This window comes from Callorhinchus milii, unplaced genomic scaffold, assembly GCF_018977255.1.
Source record: "Callorhinchus milii isolate IMCB2004 unplaced genomic scaffold, IMCB_Cmil_1.0 Scaffold3, whole genome shotgun sequence".
NCBI lineage: Eukaryota > Metazoa > Chordata > Chondrichthyes > Chimaeriformes > Callorhinchidae > Callorhinchus > Callorhinchus milii.
In genome coordinates, this window is record NW_024704744.1 from 87702737 (window position 1) to 87727638 (window position 24902).

Below are 24902 nucleotides of genomic sequence, written 5' to 3' on the forward strand. Positions count from 1 at the left end.
CTATATTTACTGTTCAATGTTTTCAACATCAACTGCTTTCAAATGCTCTCTTAACTGGGCCATTTGCTTCCATTTGGCATTTGGAAAATTGACTTTCTATCCATTTCCAATGCTGAATTTCCAATGCTGAATTTAGAGCAATGCCCAAAACCTCTCTGGACTGATAATATTAATAATCCTCGCCTTTGATATAGCACCTTATCATGTCACTGAGATGTCTCCAAGTGCTTCGCAGAATATATTACAAAGTGAATTGTGGGCAAAACGCGGCAGCAAATTGCGCACAGCAGGATCCCACGAACAGTCGTGGATTGAGTGACCAAATTTTAAAAACAAATGTTTTTGAAGGGATTATAATGCCCGGAAAAGCGATCCGCCAAATCAAGTACTTCTTATTGTGCAGTTTTTCTGGAACAAACTTTAAAAAGAAAATAGTTTTTCAGTTTAATACAGCTGACCTACTGAAGTCAGCATGTTTTACACCTCATAGCTGCTGCTGGCACCTCTCAAAGAACCAGGCATTTAAAAAAAATCATATTTCCTTATGTTTTGGGTTGAATATATCCCTCGGTTTATTCCATGTTTAATTCCCACCACTCACAACATTTGTCCTTAATGTGCATCATTTCTGACTGTACACACAGCAAGTCCTCTTCATTGACCCTCTCACCACCTATTTTCTGCTTGAAAAAACTAGTACAAAGGCAGCACAGGAAAACAGACTTACAGAGGAGACTGGCATTTTCAGACAAAGCTACGGGACGGGAGAAGTGAATTAGACGACCCATTTTAGGATGATCCGTGCTGAGTGCTGTCAGCTGTTGAAGCTTGTTCCCTGCAATGATACTTTGCATCAGAAGGCTTTTCTATCCAGAGGTCAGGTTTAGAATTGTAAGAGATTAATCTGATAAGGGCAGTGCTGTTTCTAATCGGACTGATGGGGAAAATGCAGTACCGAGGTGAGAGTCAGCGCTGGGTGAATTATTGCAGTGTGATGGACTATCTGGGAGCTTGAGCAATCATAGAGATAGCACTCACATCCAAAATTACTGTGCCTTTTTTTATTCATCAACAGTCTGTCCACCTTTCGTGTGTGGCTAATACTCAGCCCCCGTGAAGAATAAAGCACTCAGAATTATTTTCTGAAATTAAATCTCAGCAGGGGTGCAGCCTGGGTTCGCCTTTTCACTCACTGAAATTAATGCACATTCATTCACTGCAGTGGTACAAGAGAAACCTTTAATTTAAACAAAAGCTGCAGAGGTCCAGTGGAAGCATAACATCATTTGTTTCTTTAAAAAAAGGACACATACTGTTAAAAATTTTTTTTTGTAATACTGAACTGCTGATAGAAATGCTGCTTTAATCAATGATAAAAGAACTTTAGTTTTTTTTTAAAAGTAAACTGATTTAGTGGTCTGCTAACTAATTGGAGACAATTTATTTGGGTTTTACGGTTGAAATTTGAGAACAGGTAATATCTGAATCCTTTTTTTAATAATTCACTATGGTTTTGATCACAAGACTTCTTGTGAAGTGATTTGAGATGGTTTGATACCATGGTAAGGTGCTGTATCAAATACAGGGATTATTATTATACTATTATTATTAACATTCAAAAGTGATCACAAAACAAACTAACAATGAATCATTTATTCATATTTGTTTTATTTTGAAGGCATTATCCCTGTGACATACTGACACACCAGTGGCTTTTCTGAATCAAAATAACAAATACAATAAGATAAGAATTAGTTCTATTCGGAAAATATGTATATACTTAGAAAAGTTATTTTGTGTCCTGTACATTTCAATAATTAGCCCAAATGGACAAAAATATCTGATTTTATTTTGAAAGGGACAAAGGACATTTTTCAAATGTCCAGAAAGGAAATACTTAACATACTGATCAGTACAAGTACCAAAAGTCTTATTTATCAGTTTGGGATAGAAAAACAATGTTAAGGGACCCTTAAAGTCCATCTGAACAGGCAGATGTGTTTCCACCTGCCTGTTCAGGTGGCCCTCAAAGATTCCATGATATTATTCAAAAAGAGAAGACAGTGTGTTCCTGGAGTCTATATCAACAATCCTTCAGATAAAATGGTCTTTCACTTCATGGCAATTTATGGGAACTTGCTGTGTTTGCCTACAGGTAAACAATCAATACCCTTGATGAGAATTAGCTGTACGGTCTCTGAAATGTTTGCATGTTCTAGGTGCAATATCAAATGAAAGAATGATTATTATTATAAAGAGTACCAGCAACAGAAAATGCCCAGGGCTTCTTTCAGTGATTAACAGCAGCCTAATTATGACAGTGTTTGTATCTATGTGTACTACACAATTTGTAGCTCATCCACAACCCAAGAAAATAGTTAAACTTTACTAACTTCATCAAAACATTTTTTTAAAGAAACATCAGCACTGCAGCAATTAGAAGCAAATTTTATTGAGAACAAAACTTACATATAGAAGTATTGAGCAGCTGTGTCCTTAAACTTCCTCACACACAGATAGAAGCCAAAGACACTGTATTTTTCTCTGCAAAAATATTATCGCTTTTGCTACTCTTGTTAATGTTTTGTATGGGAGATAAGGAGTCAGAGAATATTAACATAATATTTGAAGCGATCTAATTCAGGTCTTCCTGTACTTTGTACTTTTTTCACAGCTTATATAGCATCATTTTAATAATGCTACATAAGGTATGATAAAGGTTGTGTTAACTATGCCACGAGCAAAGCAATATTGGTGTTTGAATGAACAACCCTGCATTATCATTAACATATTGTTTAGAACATTGCTGTCTTCATTTGCATAAAGAATTTCACAAAGATCGTGTCCCATTATTTTTCTCTCTTCTCAATTTTTTCCTCCAATTTTCTCCCCTCTCTCCCTTTTGTTTCCCTTTAGTGTACAGTTCTACTCTGTAGGTAGCAGTCATATCTGGCCTAAGTGACTATTATTCACGTCAAAATTGTAACAGTAAGCATTTTGACCACAGGGATAAGAGAAAGTAGGGGGGAGGGAGAAGTGGGGAGAGGGTATTATATCTGAGCTTCATCATGCTCTCTGTACCTCTAGAAGTCATCACTGGATAGCAATCAGTAGTTGGGTGACTTTCCACTCTCTAACCCAGGAAGCTGAGACTAATTTTAGCACCCCTAGTGCTTCCCTGACTGAGATCAGCCAACTCAGCACAAGCTGAAGATTGAACCTGAGAACTTTCTATTTTGTATGGTTTAGGTACCCACTGAATAAACTACCTATCTGATGAGCCTTTATCCAGCAGTTATTCTATTCAACAAATATTAGCAAAATGAACAATAATTTTGAAGCATAACACAATAATAACACAATAAAGCGGCATTTCGAAGGGTTTCGAGTGTTTTACAAGGTCAAAACTCAGCAGGAGTGGAAAAAAGTTAATAGCTTGTGAATAAAGGACCAAAGGAAACCGGAGAAAACATTTACTAATTTTTTTCAAAAAACAGAGGAACAAAACCAAAGAAGAATATGATATGTTTCACATGTATTGTTAGTCAATTTCAAAACATTAATACATTTTGCATGGATATATTTCTGATAACAACTGAGAGTTTTTCCAATTGTTTATTCATCTAAAATTATTAATTTAGCACAATAAAATCTCAAAGAACGGTGGAAAATCCCAGCTCGTTTTTTCATTGCATCCACACAGAGAATGAATCAGGATTCATGTCCTCTTTAAATCGCTTCTCCAGTTTTTGAATACGTCTTTTGAAACCGATCAAAAAGTTTAATGGATGAGAAAAAAGTTTTGAATGGCTGGAAAGAGAAAAGAAATGTCTTTTACACAAAGTGGTTTTAGGATAATATCTGGTCTCAATATACAATACACAGGATTACAAAAGCTTGAGGTGCACATTAATAGTCAACTATCTGGCTGCAATCCATTGATTAAATGAGTAAACAGCCCAACTTAACAAACTATTGATTGATTATGGCTATGAAATGTGAAAAACTGTTATAAAATTGCCCATGAACCAACCAACATAGGTCACCCTTTACCAACAACCATTGTAGAGCTCTATTTATAATAATAATAATGCTTGCATTTGATATAATGCTTTTCACATCTTCTAGACGTCTCAAAGTGCTTCACAGAATGGGCGAAATGCGGCAGCCAATTGTGCACAGCAGTGTCCAACAAACAGTCATGGATTGAAATGACCAACTTATTATTGTTTTTTTTGAGGGATGTGGGATCAGGCGTGTGGAGTAAGGAAACTTGCCCAAGGTTTCACTCTGCTGGGAATCGAACCCAGGTCTCTCGCTTGCAAAGCGAGTGCTCTAACCACTGAGCTACAGGACTCCACGAGTACTTTAGTGTAGCATTTAGTACTTGTATTACATCTAGAGGAACCGTGAATGTGTAAACATTTCTATCTGTGGAAAGTGAAATATCTTTGAACCAAACTGTTTGATATATTATCTCCTGAATCCATCCACAGGTTTTGGCATTGTTTAAATAACTGATACATTTATGCCTTTTTTTAGAAAAAAAAATGTAGGTGTAATATGAGCAGAACAATACCACAATTCTCAAGAAATACAGCTAGAATATTACTCAATGAACTAACATTAGGATCTAATTTGCAGCATTCCTTACCAGGATTCCTTAATTATGCAAAGGGGGACTGCTTTGAGTAGCCAGAAATATGTCACACTAATCCACAAGATCTCACTCCAATGTGATCTACTTCCGATATAAAGGAATCTCATTAAGAAGTACAAGAATTCAAATGTCTCCAAATGAGGATTTACCACAGGTATACATTTAGGGGCTTAATCTGTTCCTGCACAACTCAGCAGATGACTGAAGATCACATGTACCAGTCAGTGATTAAGCTCTCTATCTAAAGGTTAGTTAACCAATACTTGGACAAAATAGAAAAGGGTCATCTCTATCTTTGGAGATGCACACTGGCCATAATCACATTTAAAGAGGAAATCAAGGAGACAGCTCTATCCATCCTATAGGAGTTTTCTTCCAGGACAGAGTAAATCTTTATCCTACTCTCAGAGGATATGTCTTGCAAATGATCCCATAAGAGGTGTTATTAGTGAACAATATAGGTCCAGGAACTGCCATTATTTTCAACCTAATAAATCCATTTTCTGGCCTATATCTCAGCTGGCTATCTGACAATTGACACAAGAAGGTTCAGGTTAAGAAAAAAAATAAATCGTGTTCTGGTAAGTGGCTGGATTATTTGAAATGTTGTGACTGTGCCACATGAAGCCTTACGAACAGGAAAGCTTAGCAATGAACAGCACTCAACAACTGTATCATACCTAAAAAACTAGAAGTATCAGTAGAACCAGGGGAGCTTTAAACACAAGAGTTATACCTAAATGCTTCAAATGAAATGGAGGCTCCTCATCCATCTTAGCCTGTACTTGGGTATAGACATTGTAAACTGGTGGCTCATATCAGGTTCAAAATCTGGCTTGACATGAGGGAAGACTCCAGTAAGTAAAGGCATCAACCTTGTCTTTAAGGCCGTGGAGGATCTCTCGTCTTTAAGGTCTGTGTCCTAAAGTTTACTAGAGATTTTGTTCTGAAAAACTCATGTCATGAGGGAGAAGAACTGGGCTAAAACATTCAGAAATGGTATATGTAATTAGCAGAGTGAATTTAGTAACATCAACTTCAATAGTCAAGCTTGAGTTTGTTGGAGGTTAGTGTGAAGGTCAACAGTTGGTATCAAAACCCTCTTTACTTAGGAATTGAAAAGGGCTTGTCCTAGACTATCACATGCAATGAATAAACTGGAATTGTTCAAGATCTAATAAAGCTTGTGAAATACAAGAGCACAGCCCCTAGGATTGTTAATATTGGACAGCCCCACCTTGTCAAAGCGTGTATGACCTGGGGGAAGGTTAGTTAGCCTTTCATGCTTTTATCTTTTTAGCCACTTGTCAAAAGTACTTCCTTGTACAGGAGCTGAAATTAAAGCTTCAATACTGGAAAGATTGGGCTATCCCAGTGAAACTCCAAAAATAAAGGAACAAAAAGGAAGGGACACTTCAGCTGAGTATTTCTATATATTGAAGCCAGCACGAGTATCATATCTATCATCAAAATGGTGAATACCCAGCAGACAGCACATTCATCATAAGAGAGGGAGCTTGGAACAGCATCATCAGCATGAATGGAACCCTTTCAGTTTGTAGCTGAACTCTTGAGGAGACGAGATAGCTGCAAACAGAGAAGAGGAGAGTCAAGAAGAATCGAATAATTCTGAAAGTGACATGTTCCGACCAGCTGTTGCCAGGCATAAAGGATAGAACAGATGAAGGCCTCATGGCAAGGATTATAAAAAAGAGGGTATCTGCAACATAGTGAGACATCTCAGGAGAAGCTTCAATGATTTTAAATCTTCCAGTCAGCTACACAGGCAAAAAATTAAACCCATAGGCATCTGTGTGTGCAAAACCTGGTTTGAAGGACAAAGAACTGCATAAATATTGGAGGCCAGATACTTAGACTGTAACCCGTCCAAGGGTTTGGATAGTGTCATATATTCTGAGAGCAACACTTCATTGGGTAATGAATATATCTGCTGCAGCCTCAAAATGTGCTGCTATGTTATCTTTATTCCATACAAGAAACACATACGTGCACGGTCAAGCGTCTATTTAAAAGACAGTTTTGGTGAGGTTATACAGAGGGGGAAACGTGACTGAAAAGTTTAATGGTGAACAGAAGAAAGTGTCTAGAGGGAACAAGGGGTGCTGGCAGCCTGGATATTTTTTGGGATCAGCCAGGTGACTGACACACACAGAACCCCATGCTTAAGAGTATCCAGACCAAACAAAGTTCCATGTATCCCACCTAAATATGAAAATTCCAGAGAGGGATAGTTGGAATGTGCACTCTCTCTCTGGAGGGACGCATCCTGCTTACCCAATTCCAGGAAGTATTTGGCATAGGTTGGCAAGAGTCAAGGCTTGGGGACCAAGGTGTGCGGTGGGATACTGCTGGAGTCTAGCCAGCTAAAACTGCATAGCTTGCATTGATATCACTGTCTGACAAGTTTTCCCGCTGCTTGTTCAGCTAGGACCACCCTATCCCTTAGGGCTTTGGCTTGCAGGTAACAGGAGCTGAATGGAATAACTCCCCAGTGACTGGTCTGCCCTTCCTGGTCCTGCTGATGAGCCAGGCTGGCTGTGCTATCATCAGCAGTGCCCTGGAATACTGCGAACCCGCCAGGCTCAGGAACCGGACTACCGCCACCGAGGGCTGGCTCGATTCTGACTTTCCATTGCCAGGCATGTCACTGCTTGTCATTCCATTGCCAGGAGCCAAGAGAGACCAAGGAGACCCCGCTTACAAACCTGGATACCTCAGTGAGAAGCAAGTTAACAGTCATATGTGCTGTGATTCATATTGGGATATTACACCACATTTATTTTGTATTTTTNGATATTGATGTAGATCAAGTCTTAAGCGTTCAAAAGACGCAATACATGATATTTTCAAAGGTTTTGGCAGTCAGTCTCAATTTGACTATCTCAATTATTGTTGTGCCTTTCGTGTTAAGTAATAATAATGATAATAATATACTATGCTTCACAGGATATACTATACAATGTAGTAACTGTAGTATTTTGTCAACAAAGTAATAACAATATGCCCAATTGACACACTAACTCAGATTGCTATGATTAAATAAAATGTCTGATTTTATCCTCTCAGGAGTTGCACATTGTTCTCTTTCTCTACTTAGAAGTCACTGCATCACAATCATCTGTTCTCCCCTCCTGAGATCATCATCATCATCACAGTGGTACTGCTTCAGACTGCTCACAGCACTCTGCCTCAGCAGTGCAGTGAGAGTTGAGCATGTTACAGATGCAATTTTGTTTTACATCCAAAAGGTAGGTGGCACAAATTATATAAAATAACAGGTGCCGTGTCCTGTGCTTAAGGCTGTAATTCAGTCTGGGTTTTCTGCTGATGTTCACTAATTGCTGGAGCGGCACCCTCATGCTTTATGGCATCATCAGAAACCCTTGTATAGCCTTGTAACTCACTCCTCAGGATCCATTGTTCTATACCTGCTACATAAATCTACATGTCAGGCAATGTGGAAACACTTCTGAAAATCTAAACCTCAAACAATTTCAATCATACATAAAAAGCTAAGAGCTTTAAAAAAATTGAGTTTATTATTCTGCTCTCTTCTTTTTTAAGACAAACACATGTAATAATAAGATATTAGATATTGGTTTTGGTACTCTTAAGGTCGGTGATGTTTCATAATCATAATGGGAAATCTCACTGATAGGGCACATTATTGTCAAAATGCACTAAGCATACTGGTCACCAAGCATGACTGCGAATGCAGCCAGAGAATGCCACTGTCAAGGAAGTGTAATCTCAAGTGCCAAATCTTCATTACTTCAAGAATTAGCGTGTGATTATGTTGCAGATGTTTTGATTATTTGTGTAAATTATTATACAGTATATGTGTATCAAACAATATTTTCATGTCCTTAAGAATTGTTCATTTGCACAATTTTGTTATTGTTTTTTAAATAGCAGCTAACATTACAATTTTATGTTTAAGTTGTTACTGTAGAAAATCTACGATTTTAGCTATTAATGTGGTTTAAGCTTGAAACCTTCCATCATGGGCATTACAGTTTCCATTCTCAATTTTCTGCAGAATTTATGTTCAATGTGATGGTACATTTAGCGTACTTTAACGATGTGCGCGGATAATGGGATTTTATTAGTTCTATTGTCCTGAATAGTCAGACAGAATAATATTAATCAACACCTGCAGTATTCCCAAGGCAGCAGTATAGAATGTATTATGCAGGAAAGTGAAATAATTAAAGTTGAGTCAACTAAAAGGGCAAGTACAATCATCAATAGGCCGGGTACTAGGTGAAGATTTTAAAAAAAAGGGAAACCTCAGCCATATATGTAAACTTCAGCCTCCACGAGGCTGGCAGAGATTCTTGTTGAATGGACAAGGTGAAGTGCAACCGCTGGCTAATGTTGTGCCAAAACATCAGCATGCACATTGGCTCAATGAAACGGATATTTACAGGACTCTAGGGGGTATCCTATGAATGCAGATTATTCCAAAATGAAAACAGCAACGATTATTGGGTGTGAGGGATGAATGCTCTGGGTAAGCAACAAACAGCAGCTGTATACTTACTGTAGATTTATCTTTCCCTTTAATACAATACAGAAATGTAGCTGTTCATGGCATGCACTGTTTATGAAATGACTCTGTTATGCCCTGCAAATCACTGTTTAATAAACCTGCTGAAACATTGCCACAAAGCAGTGTAATACCTCTCTTTGAACATCATTTACTCATACTCTGAAAAGATTCATAAAAAGGGCAACAAATTCTTGGAACTTAAGTGGAAAATGTTAAAATGTCCTTACAATTCAGGTTGTATTATGTAAAACAAGATACTTGAAAAATAACTGTTATGATGTCAGTGACCTCTGTGAATTATTTTTTTCAAGTGACCCAAAATAAACCCCTGCAAACGATAATGATGGTACAGAAATGTCAGAGATAATTTTATTTATATATTAATATATTTTACATGACTGAAATACCTATATACAATTTTTAATAAAGATTGAATATTTAAAATGTTACTTCTGTTCTGCTTGCCTCTTTTTTAATCTCCTTATCCCTTTGTAGGAACACAGAAAAACTGGAACAGGAAGAAGTAATTCAGCCCATTGAGCCTGCTCCAACAACAACCAATTACATTTGAATAATGCCTTTCATGTCAAGAGGACATTCCAAGGTGCTTGATAGTCAGGAATTTGTACCTGAGCAGGGGGTTGGGACTAGGAGGGGTGGAGGTTTTAGACCCTGCTAGATTTTCCATACTAACTATTTTAGTTTTTACTTTATACTATATATTATACTTAACTTTCAATTTATTTTTCTATTGCTTATGTTAAGTTTAAAATAAAGATCCCATCTATTTTGGGGGCATCAATCATCCAGCAGTAGTTTCTTCTTTACCCACATAAGTAAAACTGGCTTAATGAATGCTGGAGGTTGACTGACCAGGAAAGAACATGTGATTTTCAGGTTGACATTTGGAAGCCCAAAGTGGGCAAAGAGAACCCAATGAGAACATTTGTCAGCAATGCAGGGAACTGAACACTGTCAAGAATAGTTGTCAAGTTAAATGTGTGATCTAATCTTGGAGAAAATCACGCATACTTTGGCCCAACAGTTCAAGACATCATTAGATCCTCCCTTGATTTGGTTACATCACTTTTGTACAGCATTAACCACATAAGTCAAATGTCATCTGCTAGATGGTTCCATCCTGCCTGCACCATCACCTTCACATTTCTAACACAACCGAAGGCAGTGACACATCAGTTTGCCTCAAATACAAGTGTAGCCTTCCTGCCTGTGAACATAGTGAGATTTCAACAATGCAATGCATTAGCTAAATGCATCACTTAGTAATAACCAGTGCTGCACTGATTCTCCACTGAGATTGGACTGGTTAATATTACTGAAACCAATTCAGTGAACTTGTGAAATAAAAATGTAAATGTTGTGGGACTGTCCATCAGTCTGTCCTTAAGCTTTTAAATGTATTAAAGAGGTATCTGTACTTCAGCTTTCTCACTATATTTCACAATTAACCTGTGTTTGGTGTCGGCATCTGAATTTTGTGTTGTGTTTTATTGTCTATGTGCAGAACGCTCCTCAGCTCCAGAGTTAGTGGAAGGGGTTAAGTATAAATCCTGCTTCCCATTCCCAGTTGCTTAGATCCATATCTAATATATATAAAAAGACCATTAAACTACATTATACATCTTGATAAATGAATGTGCAGAGTTGCAAAAGATAAATGCTAATCAGAAAGACACAGAACTGCTAATGATATTCCCCATGCTAAAATCACACTGAAAACATAACCACCAAAAATAGAACAAATGAACATTTTAGTTTACTATACCAAATCTGCTGAACAGTCAAAGTTATATTTTTTAAGTTCTATTTAGGTATCAGTATGGCTCAGCTGGTAGAAGGTTGAGAGTTAGAATACACTCAAGCCCCACATTGAGACTCAATTCATATAGTCTAGGCTGACACTTCAATGCAGTGGTGGTGGTACATTGTGTTGTCAGAGATGCCATTCTTCCGATTAAACGTTAAAATGAGGTTCTGTCTACCTGCTCTGGTGGACATTAAAGAACTCGCAGCACTATTAAAGTGCTCCGGGAAGCCGTCTGGCGTGAAGGGAGCTATATAAATGCAAGTTGTAGTTGTTACTTGAAAAGTAAAGGGAGTTTCTTCCAGTGTCCTGGTCAACAATCCCCTGGATCCAATTGGTCATTCACTTCAGGCTGTTTGTGGAACACTGCTGTATGCAAATTAGCTGCTGCATCGCCCACAAAACACACAGTCACTACACTTTTTCAGTGAATTTTGTGGAGCACTTTGAGATGTCCTCATGACATAAAAGGCACTATATCAAATGCAAGGATTATTATTATGTAATGTTATTTTGACAACAGCTTCCAGCAACTTAAAATGTCACAATTAGCAATTAAAAATTTCAAATAAACATCACAAATACATGAGTATTTATTTATTATGTTTATTACATTTTGGGAATTTTTCAGAACTTTTTTTTCAGAACTTCATCCAAAATCTTTCATATGAAATGAAACCTATGAGGCTTTTTTTTGTACATGAGTTAATCATTGAGAATTGGGGAGATGAGACTAATAGATGACAATGGAGTTCATAGAGGGTTTAGTTACTGCTGCTGTATGAACTTTGAATAAAAAGAAACATAAATTCATTTGTTAGAAAAGAAAATTCAAACGGAACATTTCATTCTGATAAAGGTTTGGAATACTAGAGGAGATTGGAAATATTTTATTACACATTTAATAATAGTGTGTCTGATAGTATAGTGACACAATTCACTGGTACTCTAGTCAAGTGTCTGATTTCACCCATATTTTCAAGGGGATGGCAGAGCAGAGGTTACGTGCCTTTCTACCAATGCCATGGTTAACCATCAAGTGAGTCATCCTGAGGCTGATCTTGTGCACTTTTTACAGCTAGCTCAAGAGCAACACAAGAAGAGACATGAGAGTGGTTTGCTTGCCTATTCTTTCAGGTGTGGTAGTGACAGGAGACAATTCATGGAAGCAGAAAATATAATGAGAAGGGACAGTTAAATAAAGAGGCACTATCCTGTCATTATAGTATCTTTAAACTAGCTGTTTCCCCCTTGATAGCCTTGCTCATTTGGTAGCATTCTTGCCTCTGACCCAGAAGATTGTGGGTTCAAGCCCTTTATCAGGCCTTTGAGTTAATCGTTTAGGCTGACATTCCAATGCAGTGCTAAGGGATCACTGCATTGTTGAAGGTGCCGTCCTTCAAATGAGATGTTAAAATGAGGCCCTGTCTGTTTTCAGGTGGACGTTAAAGATCCCATGACACCATTTGAAAACAATTCGAGTTTCTTCCACTGTCCTGGACAAAATTCCAAGATTTAATTTTTTTTATTTACAATACGTTTGCCTCCAAGTATACAGTCACTAGACTTTACAAGTCTCTGAAATGCAAAGTGCTCTGAGATGTTTCAATGTGTTAAAATGCTATATTGAATGCAAGAAATTATTTATGTCTTGTGGAAAGCTGCAAGGTTCTCAATAGTGGGTGTTTGGAATGTTCTTATAACCTGTAATAGCTTAAATCAGAGAGGCGCTTCTGGAACTGACGAGGCTTTTAATCACAGCCGTAATACATTTATCACAAGGTGCATTTAGACCATTAGTGATAAATGCAAGTAGCACAACAGCAACCATGACCTCATTCTAGCGCAGTTTGAAAATCTAGATATTTTTAGTTTTACTGGATTCAGGCTTTATAACTGGTACAGTTGCTATGGAAACTGAGGGCCTTCTGGTGTTCCCTTGGTGTCAGCCTTACATTATGTCCACCCTTGAGAATGATTTTATTTCAAATTTATAACCCTTACAAGGCTGGTAATTATGTGTCAGGGCATATGTTGATGAGGTGGCAGAGCACAAAATGGAGCAAAAGTTTGATTAGCAGGATGACAATAATTTTTCAAATATTTCAAAGCTTGACTGCAGACTAAACTAGGTCTTAGGCTAGTCAAATGTTCACATTTCAAACAATGCTTTGTTTAACTTAACGTACACTTATCATAAATACCATTAACATTGCAAACAGGACTCCCTGAAAATAGGGGGAAAATACTCAAAATGCGAAAGATTTGAATGATCTGAAGAGAAGCCAAAGTATACAATACTGGCTACAAAAACTTGTTTCATCTCGAGTTGAAGTATGCATGCACAATTGCTACAAATAAGCACTTAATAATATCCTCTGACAAGAGATTCCCCACAAATGGGAGCGCAATGAAAGTATGTATCCCAATTCTTATTTGATAAATAATGGCATAATGTATAACTGTTTGAAAAGAGCTCTTGATAGCCATGTGGATCACCGAAACTTCCCATCAACTCATAACAGCAGATAGATGGCATTGGAGTAATGATAATAATAAGAATGAATTGGAGTAAAACAGTATTTGGAATGGTTTGGTGGAGCACTGTATCAGTACATGGAAGAAGAGTGCCTGATCTGATCAATCACCGCGGATTAATCAAACAATATTGCAGAATGATTGACCCTCCCCAAAAATATTATGTCATTGAATCAAACCTGAAGCTGGTATTAAAGCTGAGAAATTAAGGCTGCAAATAGTGGAATGTTGATGTTTGGTCCCAAAATTTACAAAACGGGAACATTTTCATTTTTCTATTCCTCGATAAGGTTGTATAATTGTCTTCTCAAAGCCTAATGTCTAGTTAATCTAGTCGACCCAGATCAACAGATGTTGGTGAACTCTGTGTTCGAGCTTCTGTTAGAAAAAGGATATTGTTCTGCTACAAAGGAGAACTATACAGGTAGGCAAAGTGGCATAATAATAATAATCCTTATTATTAACTAGTGTTTGGTGGGAGTCTCAAAGCATTTCAAAGGATTTTATTTATAAAGTGTACTTACTGGGTATTTTGTAGGTGAATATGGAAGCAAATTTGTGCATGGGAATGGCCCACAAACAGTTATGAAGTGAATGACCAATTTTTTCTAGGGTATTGTTGGCCAAGACACCAGGAGAAACTCCCTTCACTTTTCAAATAGTGCCATGGGATCTTTAATATCCACCCGAACAGGCAAATAGGACCATGGTTTAATGTCTCATCCACAGGTTGGCACTTTTGATAATGCACTCCCCAGCACTGGATTGGAGTGTCAGCTCAACATCAAAATTCCAATGTGGTGCTTGACATGGGGACACAACCTTCTGAGACATGGCCTGTTGGGATTCACTGCTGGTTTAATCTGTGGACTATACACAATATAATAATGCTTACATTTGGTATAGCTCCTTTCACATCACAAAGATGTCCCAAAGTGCTTCACAGGGTATACTGTAAATGTCTGTGTGCTTTTTGTGGCAGGCAATTTCCTTACAACAATGTCCCACAAACAGCCACAAAATATCTGTAATGTTTGAAGTTACATTAACATGGAGAGTTTTTCAAGCACCAGTGCTATTCCGGTCATAATTTGGTAAAAGATCAACAGCTCAAATCATGTCTCCAGTGCTAGAGACACAAGGCTCAGTACTAATAAAGCTAATTTCGTTCACCGGTTCCTTTGACCAAGAAATGGGCTTTCTCTGCAAGAATGCGGAAGTTGGCAATGCTGCAGAAGGGTCATAATTTCTTGAAAATTATTATTTATCAGGTTTTCAACCATTCTCACTATTTGTTTAATCCACCATAAATCACAATCAAATATAAAACAAAGGATCTGAATAGTTGTAACTGGGAGCGATCAACTTTTTCGTGCTTTATTTGCACTGCCCACATTTGTTGGTAAATTACTCTGATTTTGTCACAACGTGTGATTCTTTCCCATGCAATGTAAACACAGTGGGTGTGAATGGTATTTGACTCGCTCCCTCCCCTGTGGCCTGTTTAAAGATCTTAAGCCATCCATTAGAGAGTCAGGAAACTTTCTAATGTAACTAAAGAGCTGACTGCTCACTGGCATTGCGTGTGAAAATTCCCAAAACTGAGCGTTTGGGATTTTTTGAAAATAGAGAAGAAAGGAGAACTCATGCTTCTCACTCCATGCTGCTTTACTGCTAGACATGAAGCTGTTTCACCCACTAGCACTATCAATACAGCATGAGACTAGAACTGTAAATTTAACATCACAGTCCATCTTCCTCGATATTTGCTGAATCTCAACACTGAATGTTTCTCAGTTCATTGTCCAATTCTGCCTATATCTTCTTGCAGTGATTCAGCTATTATTTTTCCTTCAGATGGAAAGTTAACCACTTAATAGAGGGCATGCCACCAGCAAAGACAATAGCACCATTTTTGACCTTCATCAAGTCACTGATGAAGATTAGAAACAGAGTGGCTAAAAACACTTCCCTGAGGGATTGCTCTGCACTCAACACTCACTGTAAGTGTTGCAATAAAAATAAAAATGCCCATTTATCATGACGAGATATGCATCCTGTGAAGAAATCATATGTACAACCTTCAATCCTTCCGCAGTGCAATTGCTAAATCTTACTAACCTTGATCTTTGTGTTCTTTGATAGGGCAATGGTAATCTTGATACGGTTTCTTCAAATCTCTTGCAAGTCTAACTAACAGCTATCACCTCCCATCTTCAACAGATTCACTCTCGTTTTGTCAATATTCTGGACTTCACTATCTCCACTTTCTTCTCTATTCTCACATCTCTCCCATTGCTAAAACTATCATTTCAGTTTTCTGCTGAATATTCTCAAATCTCAAAGCAGCATTAAAGAAATATGAAGGCCCTACATAAAATCTAACATTATCCATTTGTTCAACTTCAGCATACAAATAGAAGTATGGAAAGATGTGCATACTTTGAGCACCCACATCTCTATATAAGCTTATAGAAGCATTAAGGAGTTCATCATCTTCATTTGTCAAGTCATTAATTTCCAGTAAAAACATACAAACTGCTGCAAGCAGCTGCCCTGCAAATTCTCTTGAGAAGAACCTTTCCATGTTGGCCTTTGGGTGAGTCAATGTATGAGTGAATGGATAAAATGTCAGTCCCATGTTTCTGCGAGATAAAGGTCATTAGATACAAATCTTGTCAAAAGCGATGCTTGAGGTCTGATAACTGACCTATGTACATGCCATACAAGATACAACCAACACATACCAGTCACTACTTCCCTGTGCCAAGATGAGGGTCTGTAAATTAATAGTTTTTAGTGAAGAAAACAGTTTTAGAAAAACAAAACAAAAAGAAATAAATTAAGTTCAAAGGAACAAAACGTAAAACCTTTCATAAATTGGGTCATTTGGATTTTCCCCAAATATTCCAGTAGACGTGGGTGGAATGCAGATGTAGCAGCAATGTGGGTTCTTAACAAGCTCACATCAGAAGTGTCCCTGATCTAGCAGCATTTGTAGAAAGAACACATCGTGTCTTAACACTTTGAAACTGCAGTGCTGCTATCAGTGATGAAACATTTTTACTTATTGTTGTAATCTTTCAGACTGGAGGCTTTCCTGAATGTTGATAATATAGTAACATTCATTGCTAGAAGATCTCAAGATCACAGAGTGGTTCAGATGAGGAAAGATCATTTGATCTCATCCTTCCGCAATATCAGTCTCACCTTGTCTCCATTACCACAAGCTGTTTCTTGAATAAATGTAGTGTTCCAACTTCAAACAGCCATTCTTTCTAATTGATTACTCTATATGAAGCTTTGGTAGCTCTCTTAAATTTTCACTTCACAACCCTTAATATTGTCCCGCTGTGTTAAACCACCTGAAAGTGGTACAAGTTTACTTTCTCCATTCCATTAAGCATTGTATTTGGCTCTAGGATGTCTCCTCTGAGATATTTAATTTGGAGGCTGCATAGCCTAGTTTTTCAAATCATTCCTCAAGGCTCGTAGCTTGAACACTACAGATGAGCTTTCTTCTTTGCATTACCTATAAGACATGGGCAATCACGTGATGATCAAAACTGTAAGAGCTATTCCAAGAGTGGTGTAACCAGGCAATGTCACTGGGCTACCTTGTTTATAACTTCAGTTTCTCTGCAAGAATGCCTACATTGCTGATAAATAGATTCTCCAGTGTACCATTAAGAGATACTTTGTTAGGAAAATATTTCCTCTCAGCTTTCATAGCTTCTTGTGTAAATATGAGTCTTGGGTTCCCATGACCTTGAATGCAGTGCACCAGTTTCAGCCAGGTGTGAATTTGAGCTGAACAGCTTTTTGACTGCATACTTTTTCTATTTAGTGAAAAATAACAGGGTGTAGCTGTAGACAGTCAACAGCCCAGGTGTCAGTCTGGGAGCCATCTAACCTCTGAGTCAGAAGGGAAAATCCCTCATCGGGACTTTGAGCTCATAGTCTTGCCTGACACTTTAATGCATTGCTGGCTTTGGCCTGCTCCTTGTCCCCCGGACCCTCTTCCCCACCATCGGCTGCCGTGCTTTCAGTCACTTCGCCCCAAAGCTATGGAACACTTTCTCTCTCCATGGCTTCGCCTTGCCTCCTCTCTCCCCATTTTCAGATCACGTTTGAAGACCTTTCTCTTCGACCATGTCTACCTTCCCCCTCCCCCTGGCTCGGCATCTGGCCATGAAGGCCATTATATAAATGCAAGTTGTTGTTGTCTTGTTGTTGCTGGGTGAGTGCTGTATTGTTGGAAATGCCCTCTTTCCGAAAAGATGTTAAATCAAGGTCCCTTCTGTCTTTTCAGGTAAATGTTAAAGATTCCATGGCAATATTAAAAAAGTGTAGTTTCTCCTGGGTCATGTTCATCATTCCTCCTGATAAAATTGGTTATTCACTTCATGGCTGTTTGCTCTGCACAAAGTGGCTGCCTCATTTGCCTACAATTAGACAGCCACTGGACTTTACAGAAACTTTGTGCAGTTCTTTGAGACTATATCAAATGCAATAGTTAATAATTATTACAACTGTAATGAGAACAGACAGCTCTTAAATGTAATCTTGGTGGTGGGTGAGAACACAACTAGACTTTAATGATCATGTTTTTAAACTGACACAGCTATTAAAAATGAACACAAACATAAATAAACCAAACAGTATCTCTCTGCTCTCTCTTCTGTCGTATTATAAAAACACAAGAACTATTACAGCCTGTACATGTATACACAATAAGATGATGAGGCAGATACTGTAATATGGAAAGCCACTAAATTTTAAATTGTTCTACGACTAACATTTTGTTCCATTTTTAATTACATAGGACTTGTTGCATAATATTAACCAATTGTTGAACCCTGACATTTGGATATGAGGCAGTAATAAAACTAATAAATACAACTTTACTGCATAGTATTAGCATGTCCAGAATGTAATTTGTGACTTCATATTTAAAGGATTGAGAATCTAACAATCTAAATAAAAACAAATATCCACACAATGTTTGTTGATCAGTCATCCGTTACTATCTGTAACAATTTTGTTACTATCTTCTGAGGCATTTTAAAAGGGGATTTTCATGCAATAACTGCTGCTAATGGACGAATGGTGTGAGAATTTAAATCTCCACAATGACAGTGCAAGAAAATAAGGTTGGGTACGTGATGAGCTATAACCGTGGAACTTAAAGACTAAACATGTTTGATGTTAATCGTACATCAAGGCTCGACTATGCAAACTCACTGCTTGTCGGCCTCCCCAACTCCTCCCTCCACAGGTTGCAGATCATCCAGAACTCTGCAGCCCGTGTCCTCTCCTGCACCAGGCTCCGCCACCCTATCACCCCCATCCTCGCCCAACTCCACTGGCTTCCCATCACACAGAGGATACAGTTCAAGATCCTGGTCCTCACCTTCAAAGCCCTCCACGGTCTTGCTCCCCTCTAACTCTCCGGTCTCCTAACCCCCTATCACCCTGTTCGCTCCCTCCGCTCAGTGGGCTCCGGCCTGTTTCACGTCCCCCGCCTTGCTTGCCCCACTATCGGCGGGCGGGCCTTCTGCCACTCTGCACCGACCCTCTGGAACTCCATCCCACATTCCCTCCGTCTCGCCCCTTTCCTCGCCACCTTCAAAACCCACCTCAAGACCCTCCTCTTCGACCGTGCTTTCGATCTCCCTGCTTCCCCCCTGCCCTCCCCCCTCCCCCACCCCGACCCTCAGCTCGCGTCCGTAACTCTGTCTGTCCAGTGCCTTGGGACGTCCTCTCGACGTGAAATGCGCTATACAAATGTAATTTTTTTGTTGTTGTTGTAATTGAGATCCATTAAGAGACAAAACAGAAGACAATTATTGCATGGAAATAATGGTGGTTTGAAATCATATGGAAAAAAACTCTACTGAAAATTGCTATGCCAATACCGCATGTTTGAGTGCACTACATTATTGTGTAAGATTTAAAGTGTCAAAACTGTGGTATCTCACCTTCTGTAAATAAGTGACAATGTATTAACATAGAACATAAATACTAGCATGTTAATTTTTTCATAGTTAAATGTATAGGGATCTTGACATCCTGGTTTTCTAGTACTCGTTCACCTGACTCAATAAACTTTACTGGCTGAACTGAAGGAGTAAACAAATCAAGACAGCCATACTAACCCGGAGTTTATTGATTTCCTGCAGGTACACTGGACCTTGTTGGTTACCCTAGAGACCCTGGAGCTGGCAACCGTGCTCAAAATGTATTATCTTACACACTGACAAAAGCCACTCTGTGGAGATATGATCAGAAATTTCAGCCTCATCTCCCTGTTCTAAATGTGCCTTTTCAGCGTGTAAGATTATATAAATAGAAATGTTTGCCCTCAGTGCCCCAGTGCAGTATCCAGGCTTTCTCGTAGGGTCATTCCGTCCCCCACTTGCACTGTACATGTCTGGGACCTATCTGTGAATATCATTAACTGCTGTCCAGGGACAGAGGTGATGATCACCCTGTGTAATGACTGTTAAAAAAANTCATGTGATTCATTTTTCATTCAGGTTCAGCCCAATACCACCAGAATGAAAATACATGGAGGGAGTCAGCACTGGATTACATGAAATTTAGAGGTTAATAAATGAACCAGAACAAAAGCGCTACTTATAGTCTGAAATAACCAATATTATTACATTGAATACACCGACTGTCTGTTTTATTATTAAAAATAAATAAATGAACTTACTGTTTCTTTGAATCAATCTTTCAGCTTATGAAAACTTGGCGCTTACAAATTTTACTATGAAGCGTGAACCAATGCTTGTCTGCAACTGGTCATTTTTCAAATAACCTTTGGTCTCTTCAATAGAAGCTTAGCAGTGATAAATAAAAAAGGAAAGGCTCACACCCCTTGGCAGAGTGAACAGACGTAAGCATCAGTTTCTGTCAATACAACACAATCGTTAGTCCAGCACTCTGCCTCACTAAGCCCACTGCACTCTCCTAAAAAGATTGATTTATCTGCTCTCAGATTTCTTTGGGGCGAACTTTTTTTTCACAACTGAAACCAATTAGTGGGCATGGCACTTGTAGAGCAGAATGTAGGTCAGCATCAAGTAATAAAAAAGTATCGACTTTTTTCCATCTGTAAGCAGCATGAAAGGGATGCCATGGCCTTGTCTTACATGAAAAGAGGTCCATTAATTTCACTTATTTCAAGAAAGCCTGTCAAATACTAATGCTTCCATTGCACTTTTTCCATAAAGTATATTGACACAAATCCCAGTCCTAGTAAAACAAGTTTACCATATTTCAGCTGGGGAAAATGTCTGTGTAATGATTTTTAATTCCCACCAGCACAGAAATGGCAATTTAGCTACTGTTAAGCTGCTTTGCTTTGGAGACGTAGCATTAACACCAGGCGACTCTCTAAAGACAGAGTGATACTTTCGCCATCACGACTAATGGAGACTATAGACATTACAGCACTCACATGACTTTGACAGAGATGTCTAGAGTCATAGACTGACAGAATATCTAGATTCATACAGTGACAGGTGTTTATGGTATAACTATATTATACCAGCATAACATAAAAGGGGAGCTCCCCATGGATTTAAGAATCCGTGTCCTCCAAATGATGGTCTACTCCATACATAGAATAGACTTGTTCTTGCTGGTAGTTTCCTCTGTAGGGAACGCATCTGCCTATCGTATACCCTATTTGTAACCTTGAATTCATGGCTATATAAGATACTGGTCCTGCAAGGCATCTTAGTTCTTGGATAATAGGCACTCTATGTCCCTCTTCAACCTCCAAAGATTCTTTGGAGGAAAGAATGGATAGTTGAAAAAATTTCCTGAAGAGTACTCTGAAGACTGTGACCAACTATCCCTTCTCCTTAATTGCAGAATTCTCCCACATACTGTAACGTGTTTCCAATAACATGTTCATATCAGCCATCTGGAAACCAGGGATGGGTTACTCTGGCTCAGGTTCTGGTAAAGAAACCGAATGAACAGAACAGAATATAGCACACATTTAGCTAAACAAATGAAAATAGTTGTGCTAATGTATAATAATCCTTGCATTTGATAAAGTAGGTATTCTTTGATACATTTTACTGAATCGTTCATGCAAATTGACCCAAAAGTAATCCAGAGCCTGGATAATACTATGGCTAGGTAAGCAAAAACATCAACATATATAATTGTATTTATATAACGCCCTTCACACGTGGTAACGTCCCAGAGCGCATAGACTCAATTATAAACAGCCTGGGTGTTCTCATGCTCTTAGCCTGAAGACCACCATGTTAAAATGTTTAACATTTTGAAGACATCTTAAATTCAGACTTAATTTTGACGCTGTATATCAGAAAACTCTGCAGGAAACCTGCAAGAAAATTCTTGCATGATCTTAAATTTTAAGAGGTTTTAGGTCTTTAGGCTGCGATGAAAAAAATATTGGCCCTCAGGTTAAGCCATGAAACCTTGATATTCTCCACTTGCCATTTTAATAGTTTCTAAACCAAACAGTCTCTGACAAAATGCCAAAAGCTTTAGATTGTCTCAATCTCATGAAGCGGTTGTGATTAAAACATAAACCTTGATTGAACTGTATTACTGTGGAATATGCACTTTTGAAGACCATAGAACAAAAAAAGAATGACAGCATACTGTTTCGTAAAAAGGTGTCAAATGAGGACAGCACCTTAGAGAGAAACTTCATCAAATGCCAAAGCACTGCCCTGTTGTAAAAGTAAAAAGTCAAATACCAACCACTGTAATTCACTGATCTTCCTTGCCAAATTATCAGTCATTAGAAAGGTTACTTTCCATGACAAAAACTTCAAATCACATTTGGTAATTGCTATGAAATGCTATGTTTAAGATCTCATTAGCAAGGTATGACCTTATAAGTGGGGTTGATATGTCAAACTACTTGATAGGGCTTGATTTACGTCTCTGCTTATTTACATAATGAAGTAAGGTGGAATTGTCAATTCACATCAAGACTGATAGTTACAACCCCTATCCTCAGCCCCCCCTCCCAACTAACTACACTTGACTGTGCAAGTGCCACAAATGCATTGTATTTTCAGAGATGTGACTCTCTGCATTATTTTCCGCTTGGCAGGTGCCTTGCCGAATGCTGAGTATTTGTTCACCTCAGACTGTACCTATCCCTATATCTGTGGAGTCCTGTAGCTCAGTGGTTAGAGCACTCGCTTTGCAAGTGAGAGACCTGAGTTCAATTCCAGGCAGGGCGAAACCTTGGGCAAGTTTCCTTACTCCACACGCCTAATAATAATCCCTCCATCCAAAAAACAATAATAAATTGGTCATTTTCAATCCATGACTGTTTGTGGGACATTGCTGTGCGCAATTGGCTGCCACGTTCGCCCACAAATATACAGTCACTTCACTTTACAGAATATTCTGTGAAGCGCTTTGGGACGTCCAGAAGACATGAAAAGCGCTATATCAAATGCAAGGATTACTATTATTATTATTATTATTATTATCCACCAATACTGTCAATAATGTACTGAAGCAGGTATTTATCACTCTTTAAAAAAAGATTACAGAATACCAGTTTCAAAATTAGGGTTATATTTAAGAATTTGCCAAATTCTGGAGGCGTAAAATGCTACATTAATAGTAATAAAATTAATCTCCAGTGTTGTCCAAAGCTACACAATATTGCAAATGTTACCTCACATTAAATCTACCTGATATTCTTTAGCCCATTTGCCTGAATAATCTTTCTTATATTCTCTTACTTTTTAATCAAAAAATCCAAATAAGTAGGAATGGGTTTCAGAGCTTTTTTCTCTCTGCATTTACAATCTGAAAGCTAAGCCTTACAGTTTTGTGCAAAAGCACTGAACTCTGCCAACACAGAGACAAACAGTTGCTAGAATTCCACAATCGTTTGTTTGAAGGAAGTCCTGAAGTTCCATGGGGTAGATTTTCTCTATGCTATCAGAAACAATGCTCAAGATGCATCCCTTGTTAGAAATAGATTCCATAGTGCCTAATTGTGGAGCTGGGGGGATTCTAGTAGGAGCTGAAATGCCATGAAGATATTTATAAAAATCCTTGCATTTCATATATATGCCTTTCATGTAGAGCAGGCATCTTAAAGCATTTCAGAGGATTTACTGTAAAGTGTACTGACTGTGTATTTTGGAGGCAAATGTGGCAACCAATTCACACACAGGAACATCCCACAAACAACAATAATAATAATAATCCTTGCATTTGATATAGCACCTTATCACGTCTTCTAGGTGTCTCAATGCGCTTCACAGAATACACTGCAAATTGACCGTTTATTATGTGGGCAAAACAATAAAGTCATTGATCAATGTAATGTAGTATTTATACATTTTACTGTGTCTATTTATTTACATTAATTGTATTTACATTCATCGTATGTACATAAATATAAATTTGGGGGAACACATTCACTTCTGAGCTCCTCTTGTTATCTTAGCCTTCATAAAATCATATCTGTTTCCCCTCAGATGCCATACAGTTACAAATAAATTGCACATTGCTTGAAATGAGCCTCAATAACACAAAGGCACAATGTGTTTGCAACATACACCGGAGATACCGTGCGGTTGGTGTCCTGTCGAGTCTCAGAGTATAACAGCTCTTCCCCGTGAACCTTTCCTCAGCTGGAGAGGGAGAAGCTGCAATGGTCTGGGATCATTGGAGTACGATTTATGAGACTTAAATGTGAATTTCCATATATGGGACTAAATCTGGGGGAACATCATAGCTTTTGCTCAAAGGTTTATGACAATCAAAGTATGAGGTATGCAGTGTCTTCACTGATCCTATGCACCCAAAAGTGGTTCAGTAACATACTGGTAAAATTCAGCTTTGTTCCTGATCTTTATCTACTGGTGGTTGATTTCCCTTCATTCAGGGGCACCAACTTGTATGGTTTCCACCATCACCTCAGCTAATTCAGCATTTACTAGGAAGTGAACTTTCCACATGGCTCAGCAGTGGCTTTATCAACCAAGCCACTTTAAAAAATAAATTAAAGACCCTTCATACTTTCTTCCGATTAACCTTTTTTTAAAAATACTATCTATCTTATATTCATGTCCTCTAGTTTTGGACTCAGCAAGAAGTAGAAACAGCCTTTCAACATCACCATATTGAATCCTGTCTTGACCAAACATCTCTATCATGCCCCCTCTCAATCAGCTCAACACTAGAGAGAAAAGCTGCAAATAGCTTGAAATGTTAGCAATTCCTCTCCTTGCCTTCGCTGGTCAAATGAACTGAAAATAGCTATCAGGGGAAGA

The 24902-nt window shown here is 38.3% G+C and overlaps 1 protein-coding gene across 1 annotated transcript in view; it reads right to left on the minus strand.

Annotated features, from left to right (window-relative positions):
• Nucleotides 1–3608: 3608 nt before the first annotated feature.
• The window catches only part of spata17 (spermatogenesis associated 17), a 111200-nt gene continuing 89906 nt past the window's right edge, over nt 3609–24902 (minus strand). Inside the window, exon 10 of the mRNA XM_042333756.1 lies at nt 3609–3810. Within this exon, the coding sequence (XP_042189690.1) occupies nt 3730–3810 (81 nt within the window). The 3' untranslated portion in view covers nt 3609–3729. The remainder of the gene's footprint in view (nt 3811–24902) is intronic.